The 14,841-nt window shown below is 40.8% G+C and overlaps 1 protein-coding gene across 1 annotated transcript in view; it reads right to left on the bottom strand.

The window, feature by feature from the left end:
* GNA12 (G protein subunit alpha 12) overlaps nt 1-14,841 on the bottom strand; it is an 82,287-nt gene that overhangs the window by 45,019 nt on the left and 22,427 nt on the right. The window contains exon 2 of the mRNA XM_038419513.2: nt 12,226-12,441. Within this exon, the coding sequence (XP_038275441.1) occupies nt 12,226-12,441 (216 nt within the window). The remainder of the gene's footprint in view (nt 1-12,225; nt 12,442-14,841) is intronic.

Raw genomic sequence — 14,841 nt, 5'->3', positions numbered from 1 at the left:
TATCCCCAGCAGCCTCTCTAGTCTCCCCTATGTCCATACCTGTTCCTTATTAGCAGCTCATGTTTATCATACAGACACATATTCCTTTTACTCTTTGCCTCATCCTCCCAATTCCCATGCTGACTGCACTTCATCCAGCTGTTGAATTTTGCTATAAACCTAGACTGGAAGCTCTCTGGGACAAGAACTGTCTTTGTTCACAAAGAACTTAGTACAGTTAGCTTTTAACCCGTAGTTGGAGTGTAATATAAAACACTGGAGAAAGGACACTGTAACACAACCATTCTCCAACATTTTAAATTATAGATAAAACAGCCAAGCAGAAGATAACCCTGAAGTCGAGCAAAGGGTAGAAACGTCACTTTGTTGCCCCTATTCTATTTACCAGAGGAGATACCACATAATTGCTCTGTTCATGGAGCAGCTTTTGTTGCATGTGCTCCAGCTTGGGAGAAGAAACAAGCCTCCCTCATGAGGGAAGGATATTGTACCAGTGTTTCATAACCTACATGGACTTCCAACTGATTTCCAGTGAAAGATTATTTCTCTTTGAATACCTAAATGGTTTGAGTCTTACCTACCTTAGAAGCAGGGTTTCTCCTCGTGATGTTCCACAGCATTTATGGTCCAGTGAGATGCTCAAGCTAAGAGTTTTGTTTAAATGAGAAGGGGATACTAAGCAGAAATTTCTTAAAAGTAGCAAGGGGGTCCTCAACTTTGGAGATCACTCCCCCTCAATCCTGAGCTTGGATTTTGGTGACCTTCAAGATAAGTTGCAAAGCCTGTTTAAGGCAGTTTTTGGGGTGGGAGAGTAAATACTGGGAGGGCTTTGAAGTAGGCTACTTGGGGAGGTTTCTGTTGGCACTAGGTCAGTTTGTTGATTTCATTTAATGACTTTTAATCCTGTAAATATACATAGGATTGCATGCCATAGAAGTACAATGCTAAAAGCATGCAAAGTTGGTCTATATCCAGTAATTTGTATAGAATTTTGCAGTTTTGTTTTACATGGTGTCAGCCCTCAAGTTTTAAGTTTTCAAAAAGATACTGCAAGTACAGTACTTTAGGGGACAGGACACCCAAACCCAGGATTTTAAGTCTTGGTTCTGTCATTTAATTGCGGGGTGGCTTTGAGCATCTCGCATTACTCCAGAATCAAGTAGAGAAGTAAAGTATCACTGCTCTCAAGGTCCACCCATAACTCAAGATCCAGCCACTTGTTATGTCAAAGCAAGATGTTTAGCTTGTTTAGATCTTAATATACAAAAGTGGAAGAACTGGAATGTTTTGATCAGCAGTTAAATGGTTAAGTGCTCACATTTAACTTCAGCATTAATGCCCCTTCAAATGAACAGGGGCCAGTTTACATCATTGAAAACTATTGTTTCAGTGCTGTCTGCATACACTACTACATCATATTACAGCAGGTTCACATTCTTCAAATTATTTTCCACAGACATGTGAGGTAAAGACAAATTTAAGTGAAAGTTTAGGTTCTGGAGGACAAGATGCAACCATCAACACATAGGGCTGCTAAGAGACAGCTTACACAGAACTTTACAAATACCAGTAACTGCAAAACATCAAGGCCAGTGCGTGACAAGGATGTTTCTGGCTTGTAGCCCTGTGCTCAACCACTAGGTTATGCTGCTTATAGGGACACCATAGACTTCCACATGGATACTAAAGTGTGGTGTTGAATAGAGATGTAAATGATGTTGTGCAAAGCTTCCCCATGATGCTGCAATTTCACAGAAGTTTTGCAAACTTGAAAAATCCTGGAAATTTTTTAAATAGTTTTGCAATGAATACTGTGTGAAGAAAAGGTTCTCTCTGTAGCTGGCACCTTGTTTAAATTATGCTCAAGATGAAGTAATGAATAGTTTTGTTATTTCTTTGTACATCTTTATCAGAAGCCTCCATGGACACAACTGATAGAATATATAAGAGTAACAGGACTGAAAAAGAGGTCAGTTACAGAACAAGCAACATTTGTAGCCTCTTGCGTAAGTTTATGATTGAACAGTGGTTTGGAGAACAGCAGTTTACGTGTAACGTTTGTTTTATGAACTATTGTACAACAGAGCTAATTCGGCACTTAAAATTCCTGAAGAGCAAATCCACAAGTATATAGAGTTGACATTAGATACACAAATCCTCTTCACCATGATTGTATATTATAGTTATACTATTTCACATAGTATTAAGAGAGCAAAACGCTATCTGAGTCATGCACTTATGTTTAAAACATAAAACCACTGAGGGTCTGAGATGGAGTGAGAGCTTTCAATCCATGTTTCACCTTGAGTACTGGAGACAGACTGCCATATCATTTACATAGAGCATGTCTATACAGCAACAAAACACCCTTGGCAGGCCCACATCAGCTGACACAGGCTCATGGGGCTCGGCGCTATAAAAGTGCAGTGTAGGTGTTCGGGCTTGAGCAGGAGTGGGAGCCCTGGGGACCCGCGGGCAGTCAGAGCCTGAACATCTACCCTACAATTTTATAGCCCTGCAGCTTAAGTCACCTGACATGGGCCAGTTGTGGTGTTTTACTTCAGTGCAGACAAACCCATGCAGTGTTTTGATAAACAATGCATACTACTGAGTTTTCAGATACTGGGAAAGCACCATAAAACTCCATTAGCCTTCACGTGAAGTCTGATATCCAATAGAAATTTATATTTATATTATCAGCAAGTAAATGAAGTGAACCTTTCGGGGAGACAGTGTTCCAAACACAGGGGTCCCATACAAAGACAGGGAATATCAAAAGAACCAATAAAAGAACAAAAAGAAAAGGAGTACTTGTGGCACTTTAGAGACTAAAATTTATTTGAGCATAAGCTTTCATAAGCTACAGCTCACTTCATCCGATAGCTCACGAAAGCTTATACTCAAATAAATTTGTTAGTCTCTAAGGTGCCACAAGTACTCCTTTTCTTTTGGTGAATACAGACTAACACGGCTGCTACTCTGAAACCTATAAAAACAGTTAAGTATTTTTCTTGAGCTTCTACCGCAAACTGCCCCCCCAAAAGGCTTCAGGGGTTCTAGATCATTTATGGCTCTTTGCACAAGGAATTGCATAGAACACTCCCATTAGTAGTAGTTTAACATGAGCACAGAAGGAAGTTTCCTCCTACCTCTGCAACCCGCACAACCCCTCCATACATGCCTCTCATGGATTGCTGCTTCATATAAAAGCTAATTATTTGGTGCTCTCTCATAGGTTCCAAGGTCAGAACAGACACTGTAATCATCTAGTCTGCATTCCTGTAGAACTCCCCCAAAATAATTCCTAGAGCATCTCTTCCCAATTTAAAACTTGCCAACAATAGAAAAAATCACCACAATCCTTGGTAAATTATTCCAATGGTTAATTACCCTCACTGTCAAAAATTTACACCTCCTTTCCAGTCTGAATTGGTCTAGCTTCAACTTCAGCCAGGTTATACCTTTCTCTGCTAGATTGAAGATCCCATTACTAAATATTTGTTTCCCATGAAGGTACTTACAGACCATAATCAAGTCACCTGTTAGTCTATAAGGTGCCACAGGACTCTTTGCCTCTCTTAAACCTTGGTTATTAAGGTAGATTCAAGGAGCTCAGTTTATTTATCAAGGTAGATTTTCTAATCTTTAAGAGGGCTGGGGTGCTGAGATAAAATTCACATTTACAATGACTGAAACAGGATTCAGAGTAAAGAGTAGCAGCCGTGTTAGTCTGTATTCGCAAAAAGAAAAGGAGTACTGGTGGCACCTTAGAGACTAACAAATTTTTTAGTCTCTAAGGTGCCACCAGTACTCCTTTTCTTTTCATGGGGAAATAGTTTTACTTTGTGTAATGACTCATCCATTCCCAGTCTCTATTCAAGCCTAAGTTAATTGTATCCAGTTTGCAAATTAATTCCAATTCAGCAGTCTCTCATTGGAGTCTGTTTTTGAAGCTTTTTTGTTGAAGTATAGCCTCTCTTAGGTCTGTGATCGAGTGACCAGAGAGATTGAAGTGTTCTCCAACTGGTTTTTGAATGTTATAATTCTTGACGTCTGATTTGTGTCCATTCATTCTTTTACGTAGAGACTGTCCAGTTTGGCCAATGTACATGGCAGAGGGGCATTGCTGGCACATGATGGCATATATCATATTGGTAGATGCGCAGGTGAACGAGCCTCTGATAGTGTGGCTGATGTGATTAGGCCCTATGATGGTATCCCCTGAATAGATATGTGGACAGAGTTGGCAACGGGCTTTGTTGCAAGGATAAGTTCCTGGGTTAGTGGTTCTGTTGTGTGGTGTGTGGTTGCTGGTGAGTATTTGCTTCAGATTGGGGGGCTGTCTGCAAGCAAGGACTGGCCTGTCTCCCAAGATCTGTGAGAGTGATGGCTCGTCCTTCAGGATAGGTTGTAGATCCTTGATGATGCGTTGGAGAGGTTTTAGTTGGGGGCTGAAGGTGATGGCTAGTGGCGTTGTTTTCTTTGTTGGGCCTGTCCTGTAGTAGGTGACTTCTGGATACTCTTCTGGCTCTGTCAATCTGTTTCTTCATTTCAGCAGGTGGGTATTGTAGTTGTAGGAATGCATGATAGAGATCTTGTAGGTGTTTGTCTCTGTCTGAGGGGTTGGAGCAAATGCGGTTATATTGTAGCGCTTGGCTGTAGACAATGGATCGAGTGGTATGATCTGAATGAAAGCTAGAGGCATGTAGGTAGGAATAGCGGTCAGTAGGTTTCCGATATAGGGTGGTGTTTATGTGACCATCGCTTATTAGCACCGTAGTGTCCAGGAAGTGGATCTCTTGTGTGGACTGGTCCAGGCTGAGGTTGATGGTGGGATGGAAATTGTTGAAATCATGGTGGAATTGTTGGAGAACACTTCAATCTCTCTGGTCACTCGATCACAGACCTAAGAGTGGCTATCCTTCAACAAAAAAGCTTCAAAAACAGACTCCAACGAGAGACTGCTGAATTGGAATTAATTTGCAAACTGGATACAATTAACTTAGGCTTGAATAGAGACTGGGAATGGATGAGTCATTACACAAAGTAAAACTATTTCCCCATGGTATTTCTCCCTCCCACCCCACCCCCCACTGTTCCTCTGATATTCTTGTTAACTGCTGGAATTAGCCTACCTTTCTTGTCACCATGAAAGGTTTTCCTCCTCCCCCCCCCCCCCCCGCTGCTGGTGATGGCTTATCTTAAGTGATTACTCTCCTTACAGTGTGTATGATAAACCCATTGTTTCATGTTCTGTGTGTGTGTGTGTGTGTATATAAATCTCTCCTCTGTTTTTTCCACCAAATGCATCCGATGAAGTGAGCTGTAGCTCACGAAAGCTTATGCTCTAATAAATTTGTTAGTCTCTAAGGTGCCACAAGTACTCCTTTTCTTTTTGAAACAGGATTCTCTCTTTTTTGCTTAACAAGTCCTATTAGGCCCACGTGTGTTAACGACTGTATCCATTGCTATGGAGCAACACCAAGATACAGATAGCCAACTGAGCTGAGGTATCCTCACACGTCAATTTTTGTGTGCACCAATTTTGGGTAAGAAGTCCCCCGTCCCCCAACACACACTAAAGTGAAGAGCAAATGTGTGCACAGGAAATAGCTTTTGCAAATTCTATCCCTTGTTGTTTGGGTGCAAGAGCTGCTGGATAAAAGGAGTAATCTGCTGCCAGTCTCTGAAAGTAAGAAGTGGAGAAAGAGGGTTGAGCCTATGCCATCCCATTGCTGCCAAAAGAGAGTTGCCATGATTTCCCCCTCACATGCACGGAGGATACCCAGTGCAGGAAGAGGTGAGAGAGTAAATCTACCACCATTTATTGCATCCATAGGGCAGCCACTATTCTTGCACTGAGTTTCCCTAGTATCTTTGACATAGAATGGAGCCTTCAGCTGGACAGGAGGCCACCAAGTACTCAGTCTGATGGACTTGGAACCAGTGCTGTCATGGCTAGCACTCATGGCTACAACACCTAAGCCCTACAACCCTGACATGTTGGTACATATGGAACTCCAGTTTACACAAGAGCACTGGGAATTCTTCACTTCCACGTATTAGAGACAAGCAACCAAGGATTCCGTAATAACAAGCTCCTTTGTGGAAGTAGTCATGCAAATCAAGTATTCTGTCTCCATCTGCTGGCAGGGAGGAATGTATTGCTAGCAGGGAGGAATCTGAGTTAGCACAGAAGACCTGAGAGAACAAGCATTACAGGGTATCTATAGTGAAATGATAAAATGTATTCCTTTCAAAAATAAAGACAGAAAATATGGGGGGGTGGGGGGTGGAGAGTCACATACTGATTACAAAAGAATTCTTATTCTTGTAGCTAAAAAAAAAACGAGGACAGCGACCTGACAATGTAACCAAATACACAATGAAGCTTTTGTCCCAGAACTACTTGCTTGCATACAAGGAACAGAGGAACTTGGGGGGGAGGGAGGAGGAAAGGAGAGGAGAGGGGGTGGGATGTGAAGAGAGTGAAATTGGTTAGCCTGCTTTAGAATGAGAGACACTGAAGCAAAGAAAATACTGCTATTGTGGAATCCACCCACTCAGTTCTAAGAGGCTCATATACCCAGACAGGGATTTACAGGCAGCACTTGAATGCATTGTGTACGAAACAGAAAGTGCTGATAAATGCCTAGAGGCAGCTCCTCTGGTCCAAATGAAGAAAATTTCAGACATTAGGTTATGGTCAAACAGCCATTTTATCCAATAAGCTTTCCACTGCTAAACCAATAATTAAAGTTTAGCATTACAAAGAAAGGCACCTATAGATTAGATTTTTTTTAGCTATAGGTAGTCAATCCATGCATCATATTTTACTTTACTTTTTAGTAACCACTATCTTTTTAAAAAAAATTACACAGTTCAAAAGTAGTATTACTACTATAGTATGGTTTGGTAGACAGGTACATTGCATAATAACTGTACAAAATGTTACTACACAGAGCTCAAGTTTAAAAAACAAAAGAAGTTTAGTGTTAAATCGACTGCAAGACCACCCTGAAGATATTTTACAGCGTTAAGGAAGGTCTTCACTGCAAGCATCCCTAACGCCTTGTTTATACACATTTATACCAGTTAGGTATTAAATGATTAAGTTAAACTGGTGCAAGAGACTGTACAGGCTCTTGTTTCAGTTAAGATTAAAAAAATCAGGCTTATTTCAGTTTAAATCTGTAATTGATTTAAACTAAAAAGAACTAAGGAGCAAATTTCTATGTGGATACTTCTATTTAACCAAGTCAGTTTAAAGTCATGCCTTTAGTTAAACCAATTCAGTTTCTCATATATACAAGACCTATAAATCAACAGACATGTTAAATCTGGTTTACATCTATTTAGACCAATTTAAGTGCCCACGTAGGGATTTAACCAAACCAGTGCACAGGTGTGGACAAGATCTAAACCAGTATCTACAATATGGGGTTATAAATAAGCCTTCCACTTAAACACAAAAAAGCCAGACCACAAGCTACTCCCAGTCTCCATGACCTCAGCTATCAGCCTTTTGCTACATCCTAATGAGATTAGGCATTGCATGAACAGCCCTAAGAGCCAACAAGAGGAAGCAAAATCATTCAAATTATTAAGCAGCAAGATTATTTTTGAAAGGACTTGTCTAGTAATGCATCAATCTGAAAACTAGTACCTATGCCCTCAAGAACATTTTAATTCCATGCACCACATATAGTAGAACCTCAGAGTTACAAACACCTCGGGAATGGAGGCTGTTTGCAACTCTGAACAAATGTTATGGTCTTTCAAAAGTTTACAACTGAACATGACTTAATACAGCTTTGAAACTTTACTGTGCAAAAGAAAAATGTTGCTATTCACCAGCTTAATTTAAATGAAACAGAGTAACAGTTTTCTTACCTTGTCAAAGGGTTTTTTAAAATATTTATTTATTTTAAGTATTTTACATTTAACACAGTACTGTACTGTGTTTGCTTCCCCCCACCCCCCATCTCTGCTGCTGCCTGATTGCATACTTCCAGTTCCAAATGAGGTATGTAGTTGACCAGTCAGTTCGTAACTCTGGTGTTCGTAAGTGTACAGTAGGAACTTCGAATTATGAAGCTTTAATGCAATAAACTACAATTTACTTATATTTAAGGAATCATACCGATTGTATCTGTGTGCCATATCATGGATTATAGTTGATAACTTTGAATTCCTGTCTTCTGTCTTAAATTATGTTATTCACAGCAGGCTGAGTTACAAGTAGTATTCTGTACTGCTATAGATTACATGTATGCCTTTATATACAAAATATTCCCAAGTAATAGTTCTGGGGCCCATAACAGTTTTGTTTCCCTTAATATCCATATAATATATTTCTATATAACCAATTTAAGTCATGGTTACATTATATCAGAGGTTCCCAAACTGTCGGGTACACTGATGAGTTTATTGGAGGACACAAGGACCTGATAGGTCAGCATTAAAGGGCTGGGAGTATGGAGGGGGCTCTGTCTGAGAGGTCTTGGCAGAAGGGACAAAGCTCCCTGCCCATCTCATTCCTCCATTGCTGCAGCCACCCACCAGCTGTCAACCTCCTCTGCTGGGAAGGCTGGCCGGGAGGGATGAGGGGGGAAGAGGATGGGATGGTCTCTGAGAACTGCAAGCCAAAGGCCACACCCCAGGAGTACTGATACTCCTGCCTGACACAGCCCCCTGCTGACTCCAACCCTTCAGTGTGCAGAGCCCTGTCCCCTTGCCTTTCTGGACAGAGTCTGCACAGGGGAAGCAGACAGGACCACGCTGAAAAGCCAGGATCAGGATGGGGCAGTATCCAGAGGGCAGGGAGAGGGACAGTACTCCACTCCCCTCTTGACCCCAGCCCTTCAGCACAGCCCTGTGAATCTTCTTCCCTGCAAAAGGGGAGGGAGAGGGGAGGAGAGAAGAGAAGAGCAAGGACAGGCAGGGAACCAGGACCCAAGAGCTGAGATCACCTGACCACTGCAGGGAGCAGAACACTTCCTCAACTCCCACTGGTGAATACCCCCATGGACCCTCCTACGGGTACTGGGTACCCCTCCCTTTCCCTCCCCATGCATGGGACATGACGCTGAATGGAGGAGCTCAGCAAAAAGAGTTTGGGAATCTCTGCATTAGATGTTACAAATATTATTGACTTCAACATACAGGTGGAGTTCTGGTGTCTTTAGCATGAATCTCTGCCTTCTGTTTGTTTAAAGCTTGTAGCTGAAGTTCAAGAATGCAAAAGCAGCCTTAATTTATAGTCTTGGAAAACGTCTTGTATCAAGGAACTAGTCTTTCCAATATAATAAATTTCAATGCTATTCAGTGATGTGGAGGGAGCATCTGACCTATGTAACAGTTCTCTACTCTGTCACTTGACCCCTCCCCCAGTATACTTAGTCACCTTGTAATATTCAAAAGGTTGTTTTTCTGGTAACTGGAAAAAAAAGTGGTTTTTCAGCCACTTACAAGGGGTGAGTTTCCAATCCCACTATCACAGCTCAAGTAGTCATAAAGTGTTTAGGTCTAAACAGTCTCAGTTATTTAGGATGAGCAAATATAACTAAAGCATTTTAAGAAGATAATAATTTACAGAGTTAGGCTGGCAAGCTGGACACCTGCAGGAAAGACTTCAATCTGCAAATTAAAGGATGTTTAGGTATGCTGAAAATATACAAGATTAATTCATAAATTGTTAAAATTTATTTATCCTAAATAAATTTCCAAGGACTATTAGTTGTGGTGCTGAGGTATATTGGCAAGGGTTTGGTTGTTTGTTTTGTTTTTGTTTTAAATAAAATCCCTTGTGGCATTACCACACATAGTGAAATAGAATATACAGCCTTTTCTTTGGGGAATGAAAAACAAAACAAAACAAAAAAACTCAAAAAGCTTACTAAACTGAAAAAGCTCTCTCACTATTTTGAGAGAGTCACTCCTGATCTTTAAGTCATGTTTCAGCAGAAGCACAATTTTAGAGTTAGAGTTAAAGTTAGAGACTTCTGGAAAAGGGATATAATGGAAGTACTCACAATCTTAACTGTAATGGCACAAAAAGCAGAGCGTTGACATTCTGGCATGGACCCTTACTACTAAAAGACACTGCTAAACAGAAATGTTTGTTTTAATCTTGTTATAAGCTATTCCATTAATTCCAGTTCTTCCTTTTAGGGCCAAAAAAGGAAGACACAGCAATGCTGTAATTCCTGCCCTTAAACTTCAAGCACATTCCATTTCAAGAACTTCAGAGTTTATTTATGCAATTAGTTTTCAGAAATGCTTTTCCAGAGTCAGGCAACAATGAGAATATAAAGAATGGCATATATTATATTTTATGAAGTTATTGAAATTAAGCCAAAAACTTGACTCCTTAGAAAAAGAGCAGAGCTATAGGGCCACTTTGCTTCCTTGTATGAAAGTACTAACAAAAACATTGCAGACTTGTGTATCTATCTGTGAGCACAAGAGCATGGTGCAAGGGAAGACAAAGAATAATTTCTGATATATGCAAATGGGTTTTAGTGCTATGCCTGGTCTAGGTAAATTATTAATGTTACATTACTGTCAGTTGCATTACATTACAATATCTGTTACTTTTACACATCAAGGCCTAGGATGTAAAAGGACAAAGATTATTTTGGACTGACTATTTCCTCCTTAACTATGAACTGACACTGTGTGGGTGGAAGTCTGCACAAGTAACAGTTTCCCATTCCAGACCTTAAAAGTACACAGACTAATCTCAAATCTGGAGAATTACAATCCCAACCGGATGGAAGAGAGGGGCTCTTAAACTCAACATTTTAAGATGTCTTGGATCACAGCAGCACCCAGGAGGGAGTCTTCAGAGTACTTCTCCATTTCCAATTTTTATGTTTGCTTAAATCTAAAACTCTGCACTTGACTTTGCTTCTTTCCCTGTCCTGTCAGTCTCAAACACTATGGTTGCTCAGAGATGGGAGAGGGAGAGATGGAATGGCATTTCACCTCCTGTCTGAGGAGAGTGGTAATACTGATAGTGTAATAGAGTAAGGGGAGGCCCCAACTTGGAATTCACTACTGCTGGGCTCACCTTTGCATCTGGCAATTCTCACATAAGAAGTCACATTCTCCACCACACAGAATTAAACTCCTTTCTTTGAACACAATGTTATTTATTGCAGCAAAGCAAGGAAAACACTATTTAGAATAAACGTCCCTCTTATGCCCAATTTTAGGAAGTCACAACATCTCTTTTCAATGAAAAATAGCAAGTGTTTTATGTGAAGTTACAGAGTGAGAAACATGGAACATAGCTTCTAAGCTTATATATTAAGTTAAGCCACTTAAGTGACTGGTCAGATTTTAGTTATACCACTGTTTGAACTCAAATAGGTAGCCACATCTTGAGGTTATGACAACCAAAAAAACCCAATAAACCAGAAGAGGTTATAGTCCCTCAACAATCACCTCATTATTTGGGGCTAGGGGGAGAGGGGAGAAGACAAGACAGGGGAATAAAGGGTGGTCATCAACTGCTCCAACAGGCATAATAAATACGCAAATAAATAAATAAATAAAATGTTTGTTCAGATCAAAGACAAAAATGTTCAATATCAGAAGTACTCTTATATCCACATTTTATATTGTGTAATGAGTTTTGTCCTGAACTCTAGAAGTCTGTTTGAAAAGAAAAACGGGAAAACCATTTTTATTTTTAGGGTGACATTCAAATACTGCCTCAAGTGCAATCTGCAGATATAAAAAAGGAAAAGGGAAAAAAAAAAAATCCAGGAACAGCTTGGAAAGGGATCACTAACTTTAAAAGAACTGATCTGCAAATAGTAATAGCCTGCCAGCATCAATATAATACAAGTTGGCAAAACTGGACAAATATAAAAAAGCGTGCATTAATCAGTGGCCTACTATGATCAGCCCAACTGAGCAGCTCAGGTTTTTGGGGGTTTTTTGTTCAATCATTTCCTGCCTTTTTTGGTTCCTCCTGTTCTTCCAGACTATCCAGTCTTGTCCACTCTTTCCTACTGCCCCATTTTTTTTTTTTCCCAGTTTGGCTCCAATTACTACTCATTCTTGCTGCTATAGCATGCTCAGATTTATAGCATTGCTACAGCTTGCTTGTATTATGGCCACACACTGGGTTTAGCAATCTGCTTTTAAACTGGATTCAGACTGAAAAAACCCTGTTTACAACTCTTCAATCACCATACAGTTGGATATACTTACCAGCTGATACTCACTCCGACGGCTAAAAGCTTCCTTGATCCCAGAATCCCTCCACAGTGCGCTCAGTGCAGGTACATACAACTGGAATGTGGCAGGCTCTATAGGCATTCCAGCTTTGTTTTCAAAAGCCATCAAAAACATTCCATGCTTCTCGTTCTCCGTGTACTGCCAAGGAATCCCTAGTTTGTCCCGTGCATCAACGAGAACCTTGCAGCCCTGCAGAATGATTCAGATAAAACAGAGTCAGTGATCAAAAAATAAAAATGTAAAGGAACTCAAACTTAAAAGTACATGAAGCTTACAGTGGCACAAGTCAGTAGTCCTGTGGGAGGACAATTCAGAAGGGGATCCAAAATATGCTCCATTGCAAGGAGCAACATATGAAGGACCAAAAACTTTCCTTGTTTCAGCAACTTAGCTGCTATGTATCTGGTGGGGGATGGGGAGAAACACTTTTACAATTACATGGTCAGACAGCAAAGTATAAAAATAAAGACCTATATCAAATGTATACTAGAATATTTTCTGTCTAGCATCTTATAAGCAACTCCCACACCATCACTGTATTATCCAAACACCTACTGAAGCAGACATGTCTGAAACAGCGTTAAGTATTAACATCTCTTTCCACCTGTCCTTAGCAGTTGGATACGGACATCTGTTCATGTCAGAGCCTGCCCCTGAGAAAGTCAGACTAACTTAGCCCCACAAAAGGCAGTTTTAATGAAGATTAATTGAAAGATTTGGCCGGACTGAAAAGCTGAAATAATTTTGGTTGCACACACCTGAAAGTCCTTCAATTCAATAGTACACTCCTATCGCTCAACCCAAATTATTTTTCCTCCCTAAAGTACTTCAGAGACCTGCAAGTCTATTCCGCTTATTAGCCATGACCTGAAATACACAATGTATTGTAAGAGCTACCAGAAAAGTCTGCTGGAATATGAAACTGGCTTAAAAAGGAGGAGATGGGAGCACTCTGGAGGTTATTTAATAGAGGGAGTGTTTTACAAAGTTTTCTTGCTACCGAGCCTGGGGGAAATACCTTAGGAAACTTTGATGGTTGCCATGTAAAAAGAAACAGGAACTCACCAAAAAAACATGATTGTTTGTTGGGTATGTCGCACATGGAGAGCTGGCCACACCTCCCCTCTATGCTTAGAAAGGAGTTGTTCAGCATGGAAGCCAACACCTGTTTTAGAAAGGGCATACAGCATAGACTACTGAAGTAAATTAGACTGGTTTACAGATTATTGTCTCCATGCTCAAGAACTCTAGGTCAAATAAAAAAATGTGAAGACACATGGGACATGTCTATGTGTTTACCACACAGCCTTAAAGAACTAGTGCCGTTTTGCTCAGTCACGTAGTTGGAGTTCACATTAGACGTTATCAATTTTAACTAATTTTAAATTGCCACTGACATTTTTAATGGACTCCTAAAGGCGTTCATGTTGCTGTGAAACAGGGCTTTGACACTGGCAGTGTGGGTTCTAATATAATACCATGTCATTTTCTAGTGGACTTTAAGTTAAATAGCTTAGATCGGGGGTGACCAACCTGAGCAGGAGCCAGAATTTATCAACATACATTGCCAAAGAGCCACAGTAATATGTCAGCAGCCCCCCGCATCAGCTCCCCCCTCCCCTCCCCGCCCCCCAGCACCTCCCGCCCACTGGCAGCTCCACCAATCAGTGCCTCCCCTTCCCTCCCTCCCTGCACCTCCCAATCAGCTGTTTTGTGATGTGCAAGAGGCTCTGGCAAGGAGGGGGAGGAGTGAAGGCATGGCAGGATCAGGGGAGGGGTGGAGTGGGGGCAGGGCCTGTAGCAGAGCCAAGGGTTGAGCAGTGAGCACTCCCCGGCACACTGGGGCTGGAGCTACAGGCTCCAACTTTCCAGAGTTGGTGCCTATACAAGGAGCCACATATTACTGAAAAACCGCATGTGGCTCCGGAGCCACAGGTTGGCCATCCCTGGCTTAGATCCCATTCTAAGTTTGCACTGTTCTCAAGACACCTTTTTTCACCAAGATGGCTGTCTCCAGCCAGTTTGTAGGCAGAACAAGACATTTCAGTTTCTTTGTAATAAATAGTTCACATTATCCTGTGAGTTTTCATACTGCAGGGCTGGGCAAAACAGGCACAGTTTGTTCTCTAATAGCAAGCTTCCTTTTAACTTGCCACAGTCACAAAAAGGGCTTTTGGTGAGCAAATTGCCACCTTCCGATTTCATTTTTCTAACAAATCAGATTTTGCGGGGAGGGGAGGGAGATATCTAGTTCTCTAACCAAATAGTTCTTGACAATACAGAATAGACCGAGTCAGTCTTCATGATTTGAAGTTTTACATAAGGCTTTTATTTCAGACTGAATGCACAAGATAAAGTTTAAATTTGAAAGGTATTTCAATGGCCATTAAAGCACACTCATGTTCAAGAGTTCCATGTAGTAGACATCTAGTTCTTAAAATCAAAAGCAATTTGAATGATGGATGTATCAAGTACAAGGTTTGGTTTTATATGAGCTAACTGACTCATTGGTACAGCATGTCATCTGTTGTAAGCCAATTTAAAAATGAAACTGCTTTGTTCAGAGACGTGAGGGGTTTTTTGTTTTCT

Source organism: Dermochelys coriacea, chromosome 10 (genome assembly GCF_009764565.3).
Source record: "Dermochelys coriacea isolate rDerCor1 chromosome 10, rDerCor1.pri.v4, whole genome shotgun sequence".
NCBI lineage: Eukaryota > Metazoa > Chordata > Testudines > Dermochelyidae > Dermochelys > Dermochelys coriacea.
The sequence above is the reverse complement of the archived record's forward strand: the minus strand, read 5'-3'. Positions and strand labels throughout refer to the sequence as shown.